The sequence below is a fragment of the Choloepus didactylus genome, chromosome 9, assembly GCF_015220235.1.
Source record: "Choloepus didactylus isolate mChoDid1 chromosome 9, mChoDid1.pri, whole genome shotgun sequence".
Taxonomy (NCBI): domain Eukaryota; kingdom Metazoa; phylum Chordata; class Mammalia; order Pilosa; family Megalonychidae; genus Choloepus; species Choloepus didactylus.
This window is the reverse complement of record NC_051315.1, coordinates 58,794,735-58,818,699: the sequence shown is the minus strand read 5'-3', so window position 1 is coordinate 58,818,699 and position 23,965 is coordinate 58,794,735. Positions and strand designations below refer to the sequence as shown.

The 23,965-nt window shown below is 36.9% G+C and overlaps 1 protein-coding gene across 1 annotated transcript in view; it reads left to right on the top strand.

Moving 5' to 3' along the window:
- CCDC173 (coiled-coil domain containing 173) overlaps positions 1–23,965 on the top strand; it is a 68,227-nt gene that overhangs the window by 20,782 nt on the left and 23,480 nt on the right. The window contains exons 5-6 of the mRNA XM_037849454.1: positions 9,722–9,878; positions 13,307–13,446. Of these exons, the coding sequence (XP_037705382.1) occupies positions 9,722–9,878; positions 13,307–13,446 (297 nt within the window). The remainder of the gene's footprint in view (positions 1–9,721; positions 9,879–13,306; positions 13,447–23,965) is intronic.

Sequence of the window (23,965 nt, the reverse complement as noted above, 5' to 3'; positions counted from 1 at the left end):
TCGTGGGACGGAGAACATCTTCTTGACCAAAAGGGGGATGTGAAAGGAAATGAAATAAGCTTCAGTGGCAGAGAGATTCCAAAACGAGCCGAGAGATCATTCTGGTGGGCACTCTTACGCACACTTTAGACAACCCTTTTTAGGTTCTAAAGAATTGGGGTAGCTGGTGGTGGATACCTGAAACTATCAAACTACAACCCAGAACCCATGAATCTCGAAGACGGTTGTATAAAAATGTAGCTTATGAGGGGTGACAATGGGATTGGAAAAGCCATAAGGACCAAACTCCACTTTGTCTAGTTTATGGATGGATGTGTAGAAAAGTAGGGGAAGGAAACAAACAGACAAAGGTACCCAGTGTTCTTTTTTACTTCGATTGCTCTTTTTCACTCTAATTATTATTCTTGTTATTTTTGTGTGTGTGCTAATGAAGGTGTCAGGGATTTATTTAGGTGATGAATGTACAACTATGTAATGGTACTGTAAACAATCGAAAGTACAATTTGTTTTGTATGACTGCGTGGTATGTGAATATATCTCAATAAAATGATGATAAAAAAAAAATAAAAATAGTTGAGAGGATGAACAAAAGTGTTTTGTCTACTTTAGAGTGCTAGGTAACATCAATTAGTGTTGTTACTAAAATAATATCTTGAGGAAACATTATACAGATACAAATTGTCATGGAATTGTATACTTTCAATACACATGAAATTATTTGGTATGTGAATTATAGCTCAATAAACCTCTTATTTAAAAAAAAATTTTGCAAATAATTTATGAATAAATACTTATTGTTTAAAATTCTAACAACATAGGAAGATTTGGAGTAAAATTTATAACCCTACTTCCTAGATAGCCTTTTTTTTCTTTTTTATGTATATTTTCTATACCATTATTTAGTAACTATAATCTGTTTTTGAGGGAAATTTGGATTTTTCCCTACTTCTTCCCACCCCTACTATTTCTAACAATGCCGCAGTAAGCAAGAGTGTAAATGGAAAAAGCATTTAATAATCTTATATAGGTTGTTTCATATTGATATGTATGTTTGCCATTGATTAATAATTAGTTATTATATATGATGGGTATTAAAAATTTATTAGGTATATTGAACGTATTTCATAATAGTTTCTGAATCATTTTCATTATTTATATTTTCATTTTTATATGCTCAAATCTACCTCTTTTTGTCATTATGGTTTTTTTTGTTTGTATGTTTGTTTATATGTGTATGTATATACATGTGTGAATATTTTAATTATTTCTAAAAGTCACAGATGTTGAAATGACATAAACATCAATTCTCAGGATATATACGTTACCAAATTATGTAAATCATTCTTTAGTTATTTCAATCCTTAATAAAAAGAGAGGAGAAACTTTGGATTTATTGTGATTTTTCCTTTCCCTGTAATCTTTGGAAATAGGTTACAGGTTTAAGCAGGTTTGGGATTTGTTTCTTAGTTGTTTCTTTGGCTTATTTTTGCTGCAGTCTAGGAGATGTTCATTAGACTCTGCAGGAGACAAGTATGTGACCTGTGAAAGTCACCTTTATTTGAGAAATCTCTCATATTGGTCTTTGCAACTCAGACACAATTTAAGGTAGTGGCCTGATCTCCAGCAAGCTCCCTTACAACTCCCAACACTTTCACAGGCCATCTGCCAACCTACAGCCTTTGCATGTAGGCTCTGATTGTGCAATAGGATCCCCTTTCCCTGTAGTCTTTGATAATTAGAGATTCAGACTGGTTTGGATTTTGTTTCTTAATTGTTTCTACAGCTTACCTTCAGTGCAGTCCAGGAGATACTCATCAGGCTTGAGGTCAGCATAAATTCCTTAACTTACTCCTTACAATGGGCTCTAGCCTTATATATGGTAGATGGTGGCCAAGGTGACATATCCTCACTGCACTCTCAACTGCCTCATTTTCCTGAAATTTCTTGAAAATTCACATAAACGGTAGGAGTCTTCTTTAGTTTCGAGTCGTGGTATAGAATTTTCCCAGTTACATTAGTTGCATTATAGGAAATTGGGAATAGATGTTTGGCATGTGCGCTCGGATTGCCAGTTTGGTTCCAGAAGTCCTACATCTCAAATTTAATAAGAAAACAACCTGAGAAAATGTAAATATATTATAAATATTTTTAAGGACATGAATTTACAAAATTATCACCAAGTTGTGTTCTGTTGACTGTTGATTTTTATGGAAGTTTTATAGAACTCAGAATGCATGTTACATTAAATACCGTCAGGAATAGTTATGAGCCCATAAAAAGCTTATTTAAGCCAACAATGGAACTGGAATAGGCGCACTAGTATTAACTTGTGTTTGGAACAGAGGACCATATGACAGAAGAGAGAGAAGAAAGAAAGTTTCCTTCTTCTTTTTTGAATAATAAGGGATTGTTCATGGGCAAAATTTTGAAATAGGCTATTTATTCATTCATTGGTGTATTCATTCATTCAGTTATTCATTCATTCATATAAACATTTATTGTACAACCTCTGAGAGTACAAAGATGTTATGATAATCTTTTTCCTTAGGAATTTCACAATCTGGGAGAGGGGAGTACATAAATGGCGCAACTAGAATATGATGATAAATATTTTGGCAAAGATATGAATGGGTTTCAGGAGCATCTGACCCTGGGGTGATTAGAGAAGGCTTTTCAGAAGAGATTGACTCTTGTACTTAATTCCAAAGAATAAGTAAGAATAAGCCATGCAAAGGGTGGGATGGAGAGGTATTTTAAGCAGAGGAAACAGCATAGGTGAAGGTCCAGGGGTGAGATATAGCCATGGTGGATTTGGGATTACAAGTAGTTAAAATGGCTATAGTATAGAGGACTAAAGAGGAAAAGTCCAAGATGAGGTTGGAGAGGTAGCCTAGAGCCAGATCATGATGCGTCTTGTAAGCCGCCTACCTTAGTGTCTGCCAAAGTTGGGAAGACTCCCCTCTTTGAGCAAAGACCGTATTATAATTCTTTTTATTCACAAACGAATAGAAAGTACAGGATACCATAAGTTTTATGCCTTTTTAATTATATTACCAAGTGCTACCCAGGGATCACCTTGCAGTGGTTTGAAAAATATCCATGTATTTTTTGATGCTTCACCTGTTGGAGGTAGAGGCCTAATTCTTGCCCCTCTCCCCCATCTTGAGTGTGGGCTCTACATAATGACTCCCTTCCAACTAATAGAATGTGGCAGAAGTAATAGTGTATGACTTCTGAGATAAGGATATAAAAGGTATTGTGGCTTTCTCCTTGCTATGTCTTTTGGATTGCTCATTTTGGGGGAAGCTAGCTGCCATGTTGTAAGGACACTGTATTAGGGTTCTCTAGGGGAACGAACAGGAGATATCTGTATTATGAGATTTTTATAAGAATTCTCTCACATGACTATGGAGATGGGCAAATCCAAATTCCAGAAGGCAGGCCTCAAGTTGGGAACTCCAATGAAGGTTTTTCAATGAATTCACCAGGAGAAGCTTGCTGGCTGAAGTAGAGATGGAAATTCTATTCTCTGACTGCTGAAATCATCACTTCTCTCTTTTTTTAAAATATTTTTTTAATTGTAGAATGTAGCATATATATATACATAGAAGTGGTAACTGTCCAAGTGCAATTTAACAAGTAGTCAGAGAACAAATTTCAAAGAATGTTATGGGTTACAGTTCCACAATTTCAGTCATTTCCTTATTGTGAAATATAACATATATGCAAAAAGGTAATAACTTTCAAAGTATGATTTAACAAGTAGTTTTATAGGGATTTTCCAAAAATGTTACGAGTTACAGTACTGTAGTTTCAATTATTTACTTATTGTAAAACATAACTGTGCCAGTTTGGATATATTATTTTCCCCCAAAAGCCATATTCTTTAATGCATTCTTGTGGGGGGCACACATATTAATTTGATTAGGTTGGAATCTTTTGACTGAGTATTTCCATGGAGATGTGACTCAGTCAACTGTGGGTAAAACCTTTGATTAAGTTATTTCCATGGAGACATGTACCCTACCCATTCAGGGTGGGTCTTGATTTAATCACTGAAGTCTTATAAAAGAGTTCACAAACAGAAGTAGCTCAGAGCAGCTGAGAGGGATGTTTTGGAGAGAAGCTAAGAGCTGACACTGACGCTGACACTTGGAGATGCTTGGAGATGTTTGGACATGCTAGCCCAGATGCTAAGAGAGGACCCCAAAGTTTAGATGCACAGGAGCTGAAGAAGCTAAGAGAGACCCAGAAACATTTTGTAGAAAGCCATTTTGAATGCAACCTGGGAGCAAAGGAACAGCAGATGCCAGCCATGTGCCTTCCCAGCTGACAGAGGTGTTCCAGACACCATTGGCCATTCTTCACTTTTTTGGACACTTTTATGGCCTCAGAACTGTAAATTTGTAACTTATAAATCCCTTTGATAAAAGCCAATTCATTTCTGCTATTTTGCATAATGGCAGCATTAGCAAACTGGAACAATAACATACATACAAAAAGGCGATAACTTTCCAATTACAATTTAATAAGTAGCTTTAGAACAGATTTCAGTGGATGCTATGGGTTACAGTTCCACCATTTCAGTTCTTTCCTTCTAGCTATTATTATTATATTCTATTACCCTAGCAACTAGGAAGAAGAAAATTATATAGAAATTCAGTATTCATAATCCTTTGTTAAATTCCCACTTCTTTTAAAGCCTTCAGCTGATTGCCTTCTCTTATTGTTGAAGACAATCTCCTAAATTGATTGTAGATGCAATCAGACATAGATGCAATCATCTTACAGATTATTTAAGACTACCTCACAGTTACAATCAGGCCATCGCTTGCTTGTCCAAACAACTGGGCATCATAATCTGGCCAAGTTGACAAGTGAACTTAACCATCAAAGACACTCAAGCAAGCTTTGTGGAAAGTTGCATATGGCAAGGAACTGAGGCTCCTGCTAGCAGATATGTGAGTGAGCTATCTTGAAAGTGAATTCTCTAGCCTCAGTCAAGCCTTCAGATTACTGCAGACCCAGCTGACATAATTTGACTACAACCCTAGAAGAACCGTCCAACTAAGCCTCCCCATATTCCTGACTCAAAAGTGGTGTCAGATTTAATAAATATTTGTTGTTTTAAACCACTAAGTTTCAGGATAATTAGTTACTCAGCAATGGATAACTAAAACACATTGTACAGCTGCTGGCCCAGTGCCTGAAAATGAGATTCTTGACACACTTTATAGACAATACATGGGCTTCAGACCTGAACAGCCTATTCCACAGTAGGGTTTTGACCAGTAAAAAAGTCCACTTGTAATTCACAGCCCATTGGGCATGACGGGGATAGGGCAAAAAAGGGACACACTATTACAACCTTCTTTTAGATCCTGAGGGACAATATTCTCCTCTCCCCATATTTTCATAGAAAATCTGTTCAGTATATTAAGAGTGAGCAACCGTGATTTCTAAACAGAAGTATTCTGATTAAAAACTATAAATACAGTTAATGAAAAGAAACTTTTAACAAAGTATTTATAGATACTGCATAACTCTCCTTCCTTCTGTAAATTGGTAAGCTTAGTGCTGAGACAGGACTCATAGACCTTGTTTAAGAAAAACTCAACTAGTTAGTGTTAGTTAATTTTATCAGCTTCCCAAAAGAGGAAAAAAAAATATCATATGGTAGTTCACATCGCTTTCCCCTGGATGAGATTATCCAGGGAAAGCGCAGAAAGAGGGAAGAGTGCTTAAGTGATTTGATCCATTCCCAGAGACTTCAATACCATCCTAAATCTGTTCTTGCAAATTTGCAGCTCTAGTCCAGACCACTCCCCTGAGCCCAGCTTCATGTATCTAACTGCCTCCATGATATCTCCATTTGGATATCTCATAGATATCCCAAACTTAAAATGCCTAACAGAACTTTTAATTTCCCCTCTCAAATTTCTTCTCCCCATGGATTTTACAATGGTATGCTTATCCATCTAGTTGCTCAAATTAGAAACTTAGGAATCCACCCTGATTCCACATTTTCCTTTATCTCCCACATCAAATTTATCAGCAGTTCATGTGGATTTTTTTCTTCAAAATGAATCTTGAATTTACTGCTATCATCTTAGTCCAGACTACCCTCATCTGCCATATGGATTATTGCATCAGCCTCTTAACTAGCCTCACATTCTCTCTTACTCCCTAATCCTTTCCCCATCGAACATCCAGAGAGATTTTATTAAACTGAAAATTGATCATATTATTCTCCTGCCTAAAACACTTCAATGGTTTTCCATTCATTTAAAATAAAACCCAAACTTTACCAAATACTGCAAGGCCTTATATAAGCTGGCCTCGCCTGCTTCTCCAACCTCATATCCTACCACTTCTTACCCTTGTTTATTTTTCCTCAGTTACACTGATCTTCCAAGTCCTCAAGCATTACCAACCCTTGTCTGCCTTAGAGCCTTTTCCTATGCTTTTTCTTCTGCCTGGATTTTTACCCTCCTATTCTTCACCCATGGGTTTGACCAGGACTCAGCAGGAAAGAGTGTGGGTTGATTATTGATTATCTGCTTTAGGCACAGGACTTGGAAGTAAAGGAATGAATGTTACATATTTCTTCCCTGGTCTAGAGGATTGCAAATTTCCCTCAACATGTTAACTTGTCGTTAAGTCAGATTAATGGCAGATGGTTGAACAGTCTACCCAAGCTAAGTCTGTACTGATAATCAGGTAATTAAATTTTATTTAATTCTTACAAATTATTATATGTCACTGACAATATTACTTCCTCATTAACAGTAGAGACATTTTTATTCTTCCCATTTATTGCCTTAGAATAGGTAACTTTTTTTTTTGCTAAACCAATTAGTTATCTAATATGTGCATAGATTTAATGTTAATGATTTTCAGATTTGCTAAGAAATGTTCAAAGTTACAGATTTTTTAATATCTTGTTTTTTCCCTTAAAATAGCAATTTAAAAACTTGAAAATTTTTTCTCAAAACTGGATACATCTCAGCCAGAAACAAAGGCAAACACTATAATGCCTCACCGATATGGACTAACTACAATGTGTAAACTCAGAATTGAACTTAGAGCATAATCTAACAGAGAAATGATTATTGTAATGGTCCCTAGATTGTAAGCTCTTACAACAGTCAGCTCTATTCCTGAATTGTAATGGCTATCTCCAAACTCTGAGATGTTGATCCCTTGGTGTGTAATATGATTGATCTCTGGAACATTGGGTATCTGTGTGACACCTGAAACTCAGAGCTAGAGCTCAGCAGGTATGAATGTCAGTATTAACACATACAGCAACTGTTAAAAGAAAAAAAAAAAAAAGCTGAAAAAGAGCCCAGACTTCAATTAGAGATATGAATGAGGCAGATCTCTTTAAGAGTAGGGCAAATCGGGCCAAATGGTAAAGGTTGAAACTGACTGTGTGTTAAAACTTCAACTTCCATGTGAGACCAAGGGAAGAGATGTGTATTTGGTGCAGGATCTATATTTTCTAAACAATATAACTTCTACAGTCAGTTTGTTCAAACACCATAATTACATGGAACTTTGAATAGGAAGTGAGATCTGGTAGGTTTGTATAGGTTTGTGTCAAATAGCGACATAGCCCAGAGAATAAAAATTTATATGCAGGACCCCCCTGAGGGGCTGGGGGAAAGTGCGGGGTGTTGGACTTCCTCACCTGGATTGTTGATGATATTCTCACAACACTGAGGACTGACAGTTTGTTATGCTGAGCCCTCTATCTTGGGGTTTACCCTCATGAGGCTCATTACTGCAAAGGAGAGGCTAAACCTGCTTATAATTGTGCCTAAGAGTCTCCCCCTGAGTATCTCTTTGTTGCTCAGATGTGGCCCTCTCTCTCTAACTAAGCCACCTTGGCAGGTGCTCTCACTGCCCTCTCCCCTACTTGGGACATGACTCCCAGGGATGTAAATTTCCCTGGCAAGGCAGGATATGACTCTGGGGGATGAACCTGGACCCGGCATCATGGGATTGAGAATATCTTCTTGACCAAAAAGGGGATTTGAAATGAAACGAAATAAAGCTTCAGTGGCTGAGAGATTTCAAATGGAGTCCAGAGGTCACTCTGGTGGACATTCTTATTCACTATATAGATAACACTTTTTAGGTTTTGTTGTATTGGAATAACTAGAAGTAAATACCTGAAACTACCAAACTCCAACCCAGTAGCCTTGACTCTTGAAGACGACTGTATAACAATGTAGCTTACAAGGGGTGACAGTGTGATTGTGAAAACCTCGTGGATTGTACTCCCTTTATCCAGTGTATGGATAGATGAGTAGATAAATGGGGATAAAAACTAAACGAAAAATAGAGTGGAATGGGTGGGATGATTTGGGTGTTCTTTTTTATTTTTATTTTTTATTCTTATTCTGATTCTTTCTGGTATAAGGAAAATGTTCAAAAATAGATAGGGGTGATGAGTGCACAACTTATATGATGGTACTGTGAACAGTTGATTGTGCACCATGGATGATTGTATGGTATTTGAATATATCTCGATAAAACTGAATTTAAAATAAAAAAAAAAAAAACTGAAAAAAATTGGATACATCTCTTCTTTTTATAGTGGATACACTATACAGATGAGTCAATTAGGGATCACCTGTCCTGAACTGGCTTACAACAGAGTGAACTTATTGGCTGACATAACTGTATATAGCCCTTCTTGGTACAGAGGAAGGGATATTTTCCTCAGGGACTCTAAGAAAAACATTCTTCAGATCAGGTACATATTAGGAATGAATACTCCTGGTGAACAATAAAGGTTCATTTGTCAGTCATATGTCTGTAGGTGTATCTACCCCATACCTACCTGTGCAGGAGAAAAGAAACTTAGAGTTAGATGGCAGATAGGTTGTGGCCTACACACTTGCTAATTGGCATAACAAAGATGTGTGAGTTTCCCATGGGCTTCAGCTATCTTGCCAATATTACAGAGGGTTGGCTTCCAGATGATGGGCCTACAGCAGCCAGAGTCTTCAGTAAACTTCTGATGGTCATAGCTCCTGGTACTATTAGGGTAAGAAAGGATAGGGGTCAACTGAAGTGGCAGAGCTGGAGCAATACCTCCCAGATCAGGGCTCTGCTGGGTAGGAGTGGGGGGTTCCTCTGAGACCTCTGAAGAACCTACAGATAAGCCCAGAGAGAGAGAGAGACAGCATCTGGAAGCTTATCACTTAGAGGGCATCAACAACTAGTCATTTTTGGCCAGGGAAAAAATGACAACAGAAGTGGCCAATTAGATAAAAATACCTTGTTTCCTCTCTTTCCATTAGACTCCATCTCCCGAAGGGCCATTTCCACACCTTGTATAGCATCATAAGTCCTGAAATTGAGAAGCTAGGATTAGGAATTTTTCTATAAAATAATATTACTATTTCCCTTTACTGTCATTCAGTTAAGTTTTTCCTTCCAAAAGAAAGGAGCACTTGAATCTGGTTAGGACTTGTTTTGATGAAGAATGAAACAAATTTTGAAGAAAGGATAGTATTGGCAATTCTGAGGTAACTGATATTGGATTTGGTTTTAATCTTTGCTATTATAAATGTCTGTTCTTTTCCCCAAAGAAATTCACAATTCTCCTTTGCAACTTCACTTCATCTCAGGTAAGAATCTAATTCATTCCTTAAAAATACATCATTTTTCTGCTTTGGTCTCAATTATAATTATGTTTATACTTTAGAATAAAGGAACATGAAGAGAAGGAAGAAAGGAGGAGAAAAGAAGAAGAAAAGGATGCTGAGGAAATAAAGCAACAGAACTCATTATATGAAATAGAAATGAGTAAAAAGCTAAATAAGAAAAAAGAAGAGATACATGAAAGCAAGAGGCTGTTTTTTGTAAGTTGCAAATATAGCATATCTTCAGAAACTATACAAAGTCAAATACCTTTTAATTTTTAAAAAATAAAAGTTAAGTAGTATAGAAAACAAGTTGCTATTAAGTTGGGTTTCTAAGAGAATACATACTTTTTGAGAGGGCTATATTTGCTCTGATGTAATGTGTGTATACTTTCATGCATGAAAGAAGGCGGAGAATGAATAAAATATGCATGGAATTAAAATACCTAACAGCACCAAATGGCTTAAAAGAAGATTGGCAGTTTTTGCTTCACCCCTGTTCCCTGGAGGCAACTTCCATGTTTTTTTTTAGCTGCTTCTTCTAGTATAAAATCCTATTCTAAATATATCTTAGAAACACATATATTAATTTAGCAATTTTATACATTATTTTCTGCCTCTCTGTTCTGTTGGTTGAGGGGTGAACTCTCTTCTATAACTGCCCTCTCCACTTCTCCTCTCTCTCTGTAAGACAATGTCCCAACTTTAGTTAAATCATTGTTATGATTATGTAAATATTGTTTTCTGCAGAGCCAAGTAATATACTCTGTATGTATTTCTTTGCTTGCATGTTTGTTGCTCTATGATTCAAATTATCTTTTAGTTTACTTTGTTGACTATTACTTCAGTGTTTTCTAAATGTTCCATAAGTTCTGTTAAATATATATTGATATTATTTTTCAAATGGTCAACTAGGTAATATTATCTATTGATTCCATGTTGCTGTTTTTCTTGGAGTTTTCCCTTCCAGAGTGTTCCATCCTTTTGTGGACTGCTTGTTCTTTAGGCCTGCTGCACAGCTATCATTTGGGAACTTCTCAGTGCCGTATTCCTTGACTGCATGTCCTATTTCCTGGATCTTATGTCTTCCTCTTTCTTGTTTTACTTTTTCATCTTGCTGAAATACATCTACAAGCAGCTTCCTGAGAAAAGGTGTATGGGAGGTAAAACTTTTTGAATTCTTATCTGAAAAGATTATCTTCTAGAGTTATACTTGATTTTCACTTTGGGTATCGAATTTTGTGTTCAAAATTCAGAATTTTTGGTTTTGTATTAATCTAATTCTGGTATTGCTATTGAGAAGAATGATGTTATTTACTTCATCCTTTGTATGTGATCTTTTCCTTTCTCTCTCTCTCTCTTTGAAAGATTTTAGGATCTTCCTTTATTTCTGGTGCTCTAAAATTTCACAGTGATGTACCTTGATATAGGTCTTTTCCGTCCATTTTTCTGGGCACTCATTGGATATTTTCAGTCTGGAAACTCATATCCTTTAGTCCTGAGAACTTTCTTTATTTCTTGTATAATTTTTTCCCCTTCCATTTTGTCTATTTTCTTGTTCTAGAACCCCTCTTAGATATATATTAGACTTTCTAAATTGATACTCTAATTTTTAAAAGTCTTTTAATTTATTAGTTAAGAGTAGGTTCAAAAGCATATAAAAGAAAACCCAAAATAATAGTAGCTTAAACAAATACAGGTTTAAAGTACAGTGTTAGTCATTCCAGGACTGACCTTCAGAGTCAACAGGGACTGAAGCACCTTCTCTTTTCTACGCAGCTTTTCTTGAACCATGGATAGCTTTTATCTTCAGCATTGCCTGATGGCCCTGAATAGCTTTGGCGCTCCAGCCCTTATGTCAACATTCCAGGTAGCAAGAGGGAATAAAGGACGAAAGACAAAAAAAGAGTACCCTAGTTAACTATTCTTTTAAGGAGCCTTCCCAGAAGTCCTGCTTTCCAATTTATACTTAATTCTCATTGATCATAATATAGTCAAACCTAGCTGAAAAGAAAACATGGAAATGTAGTCTTTTAGCTGAGCATATTACCACCGTGAGTAAAAATTGGGTCCTGTAACTAAGGAAGAAGGGAAGAAAGAATCGGGGGTAGGCAACTAATTTTCCTCCCACTTCTGCTATTTTTAATTTTTGTTTTTTTTGTTCTTCTTTGAGACTTTTCCTCAACTTTGTCTTCTAAGCCTTCTAATTGAATATTTTAGCTATCAAGATTTTGATTTCTAAGAGTTTTGCTTATAATATTGCTACTCTTTCATGTAATCTTGTTCTTAGCTAAAAGGTTCAAGATTTTTTTCTCTCTTTAAGTCATTTTGGAGTGGGACAGACCTGGTTTTGAATTCTAACTCTGAGCTTGACCTTGAGCTGAGGCTTTCGACTTTTAAAGATGAGAATTAACTCTGTTAATTAACTCCATATTTTTTCCTAGTATAAAAAGTCTATATGAACATTACAATAAACTTGGAAAAACAGTAAAATAATGCTTTTTGAAAACTGCTCAAAATAATCACTTGTTGTAAGTTTGGTGTTTTTATTCGTTTTTCATATTGACTAATGTATCTTCTAAACAAATTCCAGCCTTTTAAAAGTAGCATCCCATAAAATAGAAGAGTACTTAAGATGCTAAGCACATAGATCCTGAGTTGTAAATATATTGGAAGAATGAATGCTATCTCTAACAGCTCATCAGTACAGTTTTCCCCTTGAATTTGTTTCCATTTATAGTAACAGAAATACACGAATATATCTATATACTCAGGCTATTGTATTTATAGGCACCTATTTTTATGATTGCTGACTCAGGCTGGGGTCATGGAACATATGCTGATATTAACAGATTTTTATTTTTTGTTTAAAATAATAGTGACCTATTTTTAACTTTGTTGTTAGAATATACATCTGTATTTGCTTGTATATATATGCAAAAAGAAAGTCTAGACAAGAAACTAGTAACTGTGATTATTTAAGTCTGGTAGGGGGATCAGAAATAGGCAAATAGTGGATAGGGTAGGAAGGGGACTTTATAAATTAAAAAAAATTTGAACCATGTGATTATTAAATATTCAAAAATTAAATGAAAATTGTACATATTTAATGTATTTTTTCTGACTATACAATTATTTTTTATTACATATTTTTAAGGAAATGAGATGTTTGAAAAAGAAATACAGAAAGGCCTTAAAAAGATGTAAAAGTCACCCATAATCTCATAATTGAAAGATAACTACTGTTACATTTGATACATTTATTCCAGCTATATGTACATTGTAAATTTGTATTGGTATATCTTTATAAAAGTGGGATATATTATGTAATGTTTTATATTCTCTCTTTCCTCCCACTTATTGATTATATTATTTATATTTTTCCAACATAATGAGAGTATGTTTTATTTTACCATTTTTCTATTGAATATTTAGCAGTTGTTTCCAATTTTTGCTATTCATAATTTTGATATAAATTACATGGTATATAAATCTTTATGCACATCTCTGATCATCTCTTTAGGATACATTTCTAGGAGAGAAATAACTGTGTCAGAAGTTGTGATCATTTGACAGGTTCTTGTTAGACATTGGTATGTTAAAAGTATTTTCTTTGTGATAGGATAATACACATTTTTTTCCCTAAGGAACACATGGAGAATAAACATATCATCAAAGCCATAGAACAGCAGCAGCAAGAAGAGGACGATGAAAAGATCAGAAATTTTATTAAAGCAAAAAAGCGTCTTACACAAATGGGAAAAGAAAAAGAAGCTGAAACACACAGGTAGGCTACATTTTATATAACTAATGAAGCAGTTTATGAAATTATTTTGTTACAAATTAGAAGTTGTGATTATGAGAGTGGTTTTTAGGAATAGGGAGGGAGCTCATTGTTTTTTATATGACTAGGGTTTTCAGTGACATGATGATTTAAATTTGGGGCATATGGGGTACCCATGTAATATCCAAGACATCTGTTTGGTAGGTGGTTGGAAATATCAGTCTGCTCCAGGAGAAAGGTGTGAGTTGGAGGTGGATTTGGGAACCATTAGTATATAAGTGGTATTTGGAACTGTGGATACAGATGAACTCACCTAGAGAGAGTAGGTAAGAGGCAAAGGTGATGTAGTCTCTAAGGTCTACAATGGATCAAATGGAGAAAGAATATAATATAATGTGAAGAAGTTTCCAGAGATAGGAGGAAAACCAGAGAAATGTCAAGGGAGGAGAGTTTCAGTAAGAAGGGAGTAGTTATCAGTGGAAGATCTATATAGGGTTTAAATGAGATTTTAAGAATGAAGTGTTCATCAGATTAGAGATCATTGCTGTCCTCAGGGAGCAGTTTGGGATGGGGGTTGGGGTGGAGAGAGAAGAGGAGTGGGTGCCAGATTGCAGTACACATTGTTTCTATCCAGATCATTCTGTTCTCTTGTGTAAAAGCCTCTGATTGTTTCACATCTCAGAGTCTTTACAGTGGTCCATAAGGTTCTACCCCAGCTCACTCCAGTCCTATCTCTCAGACTCTGTCTCTTACTATTTTCTCCTGCCTTTTCTTTGCTCCACTCACATGGGCCTTCTGTACCCTCTCTGGAGAGTTCTGCTACCAGAAACCATATGGCTTGCCCTCTTAACTCTTTTCTGGCCTTTGCTCAAACACTACCTTCTCAGGCCTTCCCTGACTATCCTGTATAAAACTGTACCTCTCCCACTCCAATTGTTTATCCCTTTAATTGCTTTCTCTCTTTTTTTTTTTTTTTTTTTTTGGTTGCATGATACAACACCATGTATTTTAATTATTTTGGTTTTTCCCTCTCCACCAACTATAATGAAAGCTCCATGAGGGCCAAGATTTATTTTATTTTTTGATTATACTTTCAAAGTATATTGTATAGACATACATATTCTAAGGTCATAATATTCTAAAGATACATAGAGCTGCAAAGAATTCTAAAATTTCATTCCACATATGCACTGTTCATTGTAACATTGGTAGAATTATTTTTAAATAATCAAACATTCATTGTGGGATAAAGCATCAACTATTTATATTAATATTGCTAGGAATGAAGAGGGCACAGATTTTTGTTCACTGTGATATTCCCAGCTCCTGGAATAGTGTCTGCACATAGTTGGTACCAATAAAAATGTTTAAAATATGGTTTTAGAAAGGCTAAGCGAAATATCATCTTATCCATAAGGCCTTCCTTTCTTCTCCTTTGTCATTTCACTTTATGAGTTTCTCATGGCATTTATCACCCTTTCCCTTGTTAATGATTTGCAGAAATGTCTTCTCCACTTTAGATTCTAGTTTCCTTGGGGGCATGACCTGGGCCCTTTCTTATCATTTCTGCTACCTTGCTTTGCACTTATTCAGTAAATTAGCACTGAATGAAGCATTCATTCAATAAATCAATGAATTTATCACATATAAATTTTTAAGTATTTTTTGCCTAATTTCCCAGTGAATATGCTTCATTCTTTCAAAAAACATGTATTTATTGTTTATGATATGCCAGGCACCAAGCTTGTCCCTGGACTAGAGAGAATACTAGCCAGTCTCTGACCTCAGGATTCTCATAGTGTGTAAAAGGAGATAGACATATAAACTGATTAAGTCAATAAAGGGCCATGAGTAAATTGCATACAGTGTGTAGTAAGAGAATGGATATTTATTCAGGATTTTGATAACTTTTCTGTAGATATTTTCATGGTTTTGTTTAAAGAAAGGCCTTTGATATAGTCACATACCACGCAGTCATACAAAACAAATCGTAATTTCAATTGTTTACAGTACCATTACATAGTTGTACATTCATCACCTAAATCAATCCCTGACACCTTCATTAGCACACACACAAAAATAACAAGAATAATAATTAGAGTGAAAAAGAGCAATTGAAGTAAAAAAGAACACTGGGTACCTTTGTCTGTTTGTTTCCTTCCCCTATTTTTCTACTCATCCATCCATAAACTAGACAAAGTGGAGTGTGGTCCTTATGGCTTTCCCAATCCCATTGTCACCCCTCATAAGCTACATTTTTATACATCTGTCTTCGAGATTCATGGGTTCTGGGTTGTAGTTTGATAGTTTCAGGTATCCACCACCAGCTACCCCAATTCTTTAGAACCTAAAAAGGGTTGTCTAAAGTGTGCGTAAGAGTGCCCACCAGAGTGACCTCTCGGCTCGTTTTGGAATCTCTCTGCCACTGAAGTTTATTTCATTTCCTTTCACATCCCCCTTTTGGTCAAGAAGATGTTCTCCGTCCCACGATGCCGGGTCTACATTCCTCCCCGGGAGTCATATTCCACGTTGCCAGGGAGATTCACTCCCCTGGGTGTCTGATCCCACGTAGAGGGGAGGGCAGTGATTTCACCTTTCAAGTTGGCTTAGCCAGAGAGAGAGGGCCACATCTGAGCAACAAAGAGGCATTCAGGAGGAGACTCTTAGGCACAAATATAGGGAGGCCTAGCCTCTCCTTTGCAGCAACCGTCTTCCCAAGGGTAAAACTTATGGTAGAGGGCTCAACCCATCAAACCACCAGTCCCCTATGTCTATGGTCATGTTAGCAACCATGGAGGTGGGGTAGGCGAATACCCCTGCATTCTCCACAGGCTCCTCAAGGGTGCACTACATCATTTTTTTTCCTTGTTTTTCTTTCTTTCTTTTTTTTTTTTTAACTTTCCCTTCTTTTTTAAATCAACTGTATGAAAAAAAAAGTTAAAAAGAAAACAAACATACAATAAAAGAACATTTCAAAGAGACCATAACAAGGGAGTAAGAAAAAGACAACTAACCTAAGATAACTGCTTAACTTCCAACATGTTCCTACTTTACCCCAAAAAAGTTACATAATATAGCAACCTTTCTGTGAACTTGTTCCTACTATATCCATCAGAAATTAACAGACCATAGTCATTTCTGGGCATCCCCAGAACGTTAAAAAGCTTATCTGTTCTTCTTGGATTATTGTTTCCCCTTCCTTAATTACTCTCTACTGCTAGTTCCCCTACATTCTACATTATAAACCATTTGTTTTACATTTTTGAAAGTTCACATTAGTGGTAGCATATAATATTTCTCTTTTTGTGCCTGGATTATTTCACTCAGCATTATGTCTTCAAGGTTCATCCATGTTGTCATATGTTTCACGAGATCGTTCCTTCTTACTGACGCGTAGTATTCCATCGTGTGTATATACCACATTTTATTTATCCACTCATCTGTTGAAGGACATTTGGGTTGTTTCCATCTCTTGGCAATTGTGAATAATGCTGCTGTGAACATTGGCGTGCAGATATCTGTTCGTGTCACTGCTTTCCAATCTTCCGGGTATATACCGAGAAGTGCAATCGCCGGATCGAATGGTAGCTCTATATCTAGTTTTCTAAGGAACTGCCAGACTGACTTCCAGAGTGGCTGAACCATTATACAGTCCCACCAACAGTGAATAAGAGTTCCAATTTCTCCACATCCCCTCCAGCATTTGTAGTTTCCTGTTTGTTTAATGGCAGCCATTCTAACCGGTGTTAGATGGTATCTCATTGTGGTTTTAATTTGCATCTCTCTAATAGCTAGTGAAGCTGAACATTTTTTCATGTGTTTCTTGGCCATTTGTATTTCCTCTTCAGAGAACTGTCTTTTCATATCTTTTGCCCATTTTATAATTGGGCTGTCTGTACTATTGTCATTGAGTTGTAGGATTTCTTTGTATATGCAAGATATCAGTCTTTTGTCAGATACATGGTTTCCAAAAATTTTTTCCCATTGAGTTGGCTGCCTCTTTACCTTTTTGAGAAATTCCTTTGAGGTGCAGAAACTTCTAAGCTTAAGGAGTTCCCATTTATCTTTTTTCTCTTTTGTTGCTTGTGCTTTTGGTGTAAAGTCTAGGAAGTGGCCGCCTAATACAAGGTCTTGAAGATGTTTTCCTACATTATCTTCTAGGAGTTTTATGGTACTTTCTTTTATATTGAGATCTTTGGTCCATTTTGAGTTAATTTTTGTGTAGGGGGTGAGGTAGGGGTCCTCTTTCATTCTTTTGGATATGGATATCCAACTCTCCCAGCCCCATTTGTTGAAAAGACCATTATGGCTCAGTTCAGTGACTTTGGGGGCCTTATCAAAGATCAGTCGGCCATAGATCTGAGGGTCTATCTCTGAATTCTCAATTCGATTCCATTGATCTATATGTCTATCTTTGTGCCAGTACCATGCTGTTTTGGCAACTGTGGCTTTATAATAAGCTTCAAAGTCAGGGAGTGTAAGTCCTCCCACTTCGTTTTTCTTTTTTAGAGTGTCTTTAGCAATTCGAGGCATCTTCCCTTTCCAAATAAATTTGATAACTAGCTTTTCCAAGTCTGCAAAGTAGGTTGTTGGAATTTTGATTGGGATTGCATTGAATCTGTAGATGAGTTTGGGTAGAATTGACATCTTAATGACATTTAGCCTTCCTATCCATGAACATGGAATATTTTTCCATCTTTTAAGGTCCCCTTCTATTTCTTTTAGTAGAGTTATGTAGTTTTCTTTGTATAGGTCTTTTACATCTTTGGTTAAGTTTATTCCTAGGTACTTGATTTTTTTAGTTGCTATTGAAAATGGTATCTTTTTCTTGAGTGTCTCTTCAGTTTGTTCATTTCTAGCATATAGAAACATTACTGACTTATGTGCATTAATCTTGTATCCCGCTACTTTGCTAAATTTGTTTATTAGCTCTAGTAGCTGTATCGTTGATTTCTCAGGGTTTTCTAGATATAAGATCATATCGTCTGCAAACAATGACAGTTTTACTTCTTCTTTTCCAATTTGGATGCCTTTTATTTCTTTGTCTTGCCGGATTGCCCTGGCTAGCACTTCCAGCACAATGTTGAATAACAGTGGTGACAGCGGGCATCCTTGTCTTGTTCCTGATCTTAGAGGGAAGGCTTTCAGTCTCTCACCATTGAGTACTATGCTGGCTGTGGGTTTTTCATATATGCTCTTTATCATGTTGAGGAAGTTTCCTTCAGTTCCTACCTTCTGAAGTGTTTTTATCAAAAACAGATGTTGGATTTTGTCAAATGCTTTTTCAGCATCTATTGAGATGATCAATTGATTTTTCCCTTTCGAGTTTTTAATGTGTTGTAATACATTGATTGTTTTTCTTATGTTGAACCATCCTTGCATGCCTGGAATGAACCCCACTTGGTCATGGTGTATGATTTTTTTAATGTGTCTTTGGATTCGAATTGCAAGTATTTTGTTGAGGATTTTTGCATCTATATTCATTAGGGAGATTGGCCGGTAGTTTTCCTTTTTTGTAGCATCTTTGCCTGGTTTTGGTATTAGATTGATGTTAGCTTCATAAAATGAGTTAGGTAGTGTTCCATTTTCTTCAATGTTTTGAAAGAGTTTGAGTAAGATTGGTGTCAGTTCTTTCTGGAAAGTTTTGTAGAATTCCCCTGTGAAGCCATCTGGCCCTGGGCATTTATTTGTTGGAAGATTTTTGATGACTGATTGGATCTCTTTGCTTGTGATGGGTTGGTTGAGTTCTTCTATTTTTCTCTGGTCAGTCTAGGTTGTTCATATGTTTCCAGGAAATTGTCCATTTCTTCTACATTGTCCGGTTTATTGCCATACAGTTGTTCATAATATCCTCTTATAATTTTTTTAATTTCTTCAGGATCTGCAGTTATGTCACCTTTTTCATTCATTATTTTGTTTATATGGGTCTTCTCTCTTTTTGATTTTGTCAGTCTAGCTAGGGGCTTGTCAATCTTGTTGATCTTCTCAAAGAACCAACTTTTGGTGATATTTATCCTCTCTATTGTTTTTTTGTTCTCTATGTCATTTATTTCTGCTTTAATCCTTGTTATTTCTTTTCTTGTACTTGGTTTAGGATTGGTTTGCTGTTCATTTTCTAGCTTCTTCAGTTGATCCATTAGTTCTTTGATTTTGGCTCTTTCTTCCTTTTTAATATATGCATTTAGTGCTATAAATTTCCCCCTTAGCACTGCTTTTGCTGCATCCCATAGGTTTTGGTATGTTGTGTTCTCATTTTCGTTCGTCTCTATATATTTAGCAATTTCTCTTGCTATTTCTTCTTTAACCCACTGATTGTTTAGGAGTGTGTTGTTTAACCTCCAGGTATTTGTGAATTTTCTAAGTCTCTGATGGTTATTGACTTCTAATTGTATTCCATTGTGGTCAGAGAATGTGCTTTGAATAATTTCAATCTTTTTAAATTTATTGAGGCTTGTTTTATGTCCCAGCGTATGATCTGTTCTGGAGAAAGTTCCGTGAGCACTAGAAAAGTATGTGTATCCTGGTGATTTGGGATGTAATGTCCTGTATATGTCTGTTAAATCTAATTCATTTACCAGATTGTTTAGGTTTTCAATTTCCTTATTGGTCTTCTGTCTTGTTGATCTATCTATAGGAGAGAGTGATGTGTTGAAGTCTCCCACACTTATTGTGGAAACATCAATTGCTTCCTTTATTTTTGCCAGTGTTTCTCTCATGTATTTTGTGGCACCTTGATTGGGTGCATAGACATTTATGATTGTTATTTCTTCTTGCTGAGTTGCCCCTTTTATTAGTACGTAGTGGCCTTCTTTGTCTCTCAAAACATCCCTGCATTTGAAGTCTGTTTTATCTGAGATTAATATTGCTACACCTGCTTTCCTTTGGCTGTAGCTTGCATGAAATATTTTTTTCCATCCTTTCACTTTCAGTTTCTTTGTGTCCCTATGTCTAAGATGAGTCTCTTGTATGCAACATATTGATGATTCATTTTTTTTGATCCATTCTGCGAATCTATATCTTTTAATTGGGGAGTTTAATCCATTTACATTCAACGTTATAACTGTGAAGGCATTTCTTGAATCAGCCATCTTATCCTTTGGTTTATGTTTGCCATATTTTTCCCCTCTCTCTATTAACATCCTTTATTGTACCCATACCGAATCTCTTTAGTAATGAACCTTTCTCCAAGTCTCTCTGTCCTGTCTTTGTTTCTCTGTCTGTAGGGCTCTCTTTAGTATCTCCAGTAGGGCAGGTCTCTTGTTAGCAAATTCTCTCAGCATTTGTTTGTCTGTGAAAAATTTAAGCTCTCCCTCAAATTTGAAGGAGAGCTTTGCTGGATAAAGTATTCTTGGCTGGAAATTTTTCTCACTCAGAATTTTAAATATATCGTGCCACTGCCTTCTCACCTCCATGGTGGCTGCTGAGTAGTCACTACTTAGTCTTATGCTTGTTTCCTTTGTATGTGGTGAATTGCTTTTCTCTTGCTGCTTTCAGAACTTGCTCCTTCTCTTCTGTGTTTGACAGTGTGATCAGTATATGTCTCGGAGTGGGTTTATTTGGATTTATTCTATTTGGAGTTCGCTGAGCATTTATGATTTGTGTATTTATATTGTTTAGAAGATTTGGGAAGTTTTCCCCAACAATTTCTTTGAATACTCTTCCTAGACCTTTACCCTTTTCTTCCCCTTCTGGGACACCAATGAGTCTTATATTTGGACGTTTCATATTATCTATCATATCCCTGAGGTCCATTTCGATTTTTTCAATTTTTTTCCCCATTCTTTCTTTTATGCTTTCATTTTCCATTCTGTCATCTTCGAGGTCACTGATTCGTTGTTCAACTTCCTCTAGTCTTGTACTATGAGTGTCCAGAATCTTTTTAATTTGGTCAACAGTTTCTTTAATTTCCATAAGATCATCCATTTTTTTATTTAGTCTTGCAATGTCTTCTTTATGCTCTTCTAGAGTCTTCTTGATTTCCTTCATATCCCGTACTATGGTCTCATTGTTCATCTTTAGTTCTTTGAGTAGCTGCTCTAGGTGCTGTGTCTCTTCTGGTCTTTTGATTTGGGTGCTTGGGCTTGGGTTATCCATATCGTCTGTTTTTTTCATATGCTTTATAATTTTCTGTTGTTTTTGGCCTTGTGGCATTTGCTGAACTTGATAGGGTTCTTTTAGGGTTTGTAGACTTATTGAAGTCCTTATCTCTAATTTATCAGGTCTACAGCTTCGTGGAGTACACTTTCTCTAACTAACCAGCAGATGGCCTCCACGAGCCACCTGTTCTCCACAAGCCAGTTCTCCCCTGCTTAGCCTTTTTGGTGAGTGGGGGAGTGAGTCTTGTGGGGCCCAATTGGTGTACCAAGCTTGCGTGTGTAGTTGGTGTTGCCTGCCCTGTATGTGGGGCGTGTTTCTGGGCAGTCGGGGAGGGGGGGTGGCCCTAACAATCAAATCTCCCTGGTGATCCTAGAGTTTTAAAGCTGGTGCAATAGTCTAATCCTTCAGTTCAGTCCTGCCACAGTTTGTCTCTGCCACTGACCCACAAGTCCTTGGTATTGGCGTATGGCTCCTGAGACTTGCAAGTGGGCCCCTCTTCCAGGCTGTGCACCCCGGGTCCTCTGTTGAGGGATGACTGTGCTATGTCACAGGTGAGTGCCGTCCCCCCAGGGCAGTTCTGGGCTGCAGGGCTGTGTAGGGAGGCTCCCAGTCTGCTCAAATGATGGCTGAATGGGGCTTTGTTAATTCACACTGCTCCACCTTCCCAACTCTGGGACAATCAGCTGAGGTTGCAGGGAAGGCTAATGTCCACACCCAGTTTTGTGGTGTGTGCCTGTTATTTGAAGCCCTTCCATCACACTGGGTTGTCTGGGGCAGCTCTGGGCTATGGGGCTGGCGATGGGCAGGTGTGTTTCCTGTCCACCAGGATGGTGGCTGTGAGCGGGCACCCCCGTTTTCTTGGGAAGTTTTGGTGTTTAGTGAATTTTCTCAGCCACTGAATTATTGCCTTTTGTCTCAGAGCTCTCTTAGTTCTGCTCTTGACTTGACATGCCCAAATTGAAAGTCATTGAAGCTTTCTGTATTGGGATTCTTAGAGTAATTGTTTTAGAAAAAGAAAAAGGATTAAAAAAAAAAAAAGGGTCCTCCTCAGAGATCTAATGGGTTATTGAAATGCTAAGAGACAAAGCAACCAGGGCCATTAAGGAAAGGTCCACAGGGCAGAGAGATCAGCTTTTCTTCGGGATTTGCATATGCGCCTTAGGGCCTGAGCTCCGCCCTTCCCCTTTCTGTGTTCACCAGAACTCTAAAAATCCTCTGCTTTTATTTTGGAGTTTTTCGTGTTGTTTTTTTTTTTCTATGCCTGTCTCCTCTCTGCTGGGCTGGCTGCTCACAGATTCTCTGGTGTCTGGTCTCTGTCTATCTATGGTTGGAGTCTGGATCAGTAGAATGAGTTTCCGATAAGAGCAGCCACTGCAGTTCTCCCTTCTCCTTCCCGGAGCTGACAGCCCCTCCTCCCACGGGACTGAGCCTGGCAGGGAGGGGCGCGGGTCCCCTGGCCGCAAAAACTTACAGATTTCGCTGATCTCAGCAGTTCGACATTTTCATGAGTGTTGTATGAAGTATGCCCAAAGACAGATTGCTCTGTGGTGTCCAGTCCACGCAGTTCCTGGCTTTCTACCTACTTTCCTGGAGGAGTAACTAAAACATACAGCTTACCAGTCTTCCATCTTGCCCCGCCTCCCAGGGCATCTCTGATTTACCTTTGTAGTCTAAGCCTTTAATGCTAGAGTAAGCAGGATAGTCTAATAAAGTATTTTAAAATATTTTTCATTGTGGAGAATTTTAATGCACATATTTAAGTAAGTTCATATTATACGTATTATTCCTTTTGGAGTTTTTAATGGCTTTATTGAGATGTAATTTACAGTTCACCCATTTAAAGTATACAGTTCAGTGATTTTTAGTATAGTCACAGATGTGTGCAACCATCACCACAGTCAATTTTAGAACATTTTCATCACCTCAAAAAGAAACCCTGTACCCTTTAGCTATCACCCTCCTAACCCACCCTCTATTATGTACCCCTAGTCCTATGCAACCACTCATCTCATTTGTAATTTCCTCATTCTGAACCTTCATATGGAGGTTCATCCACATTGTAGAATATATCAGTACTTCATTCCTTTTTATGACCGAATAATATTCTGTTGTATGGATGCACCACATTTTGTTTATCCATTTGTCCTTTGATAGACATTTAGGTTGTTTCTACCTTTTGGCTGTTATCAACAGTGTTGCTATAAACTTTCATGTACAAATTTTTGTGGGAACACTTGTTTTCTTTTCTCTTGTGTATATATCTAGGAGTGGAATTTCTGGGTCATACGGTAACTCTATGTTTAATCATTTGAAGAACTGCCAGACTGTTCTCCAAAGTAGCTGTACCATTTTACATTCCCACCAACAGTGTATGAGGGTTCCAATTTTTCCACATCCTCATTGACACTTTTCTGACTTTTTTAAT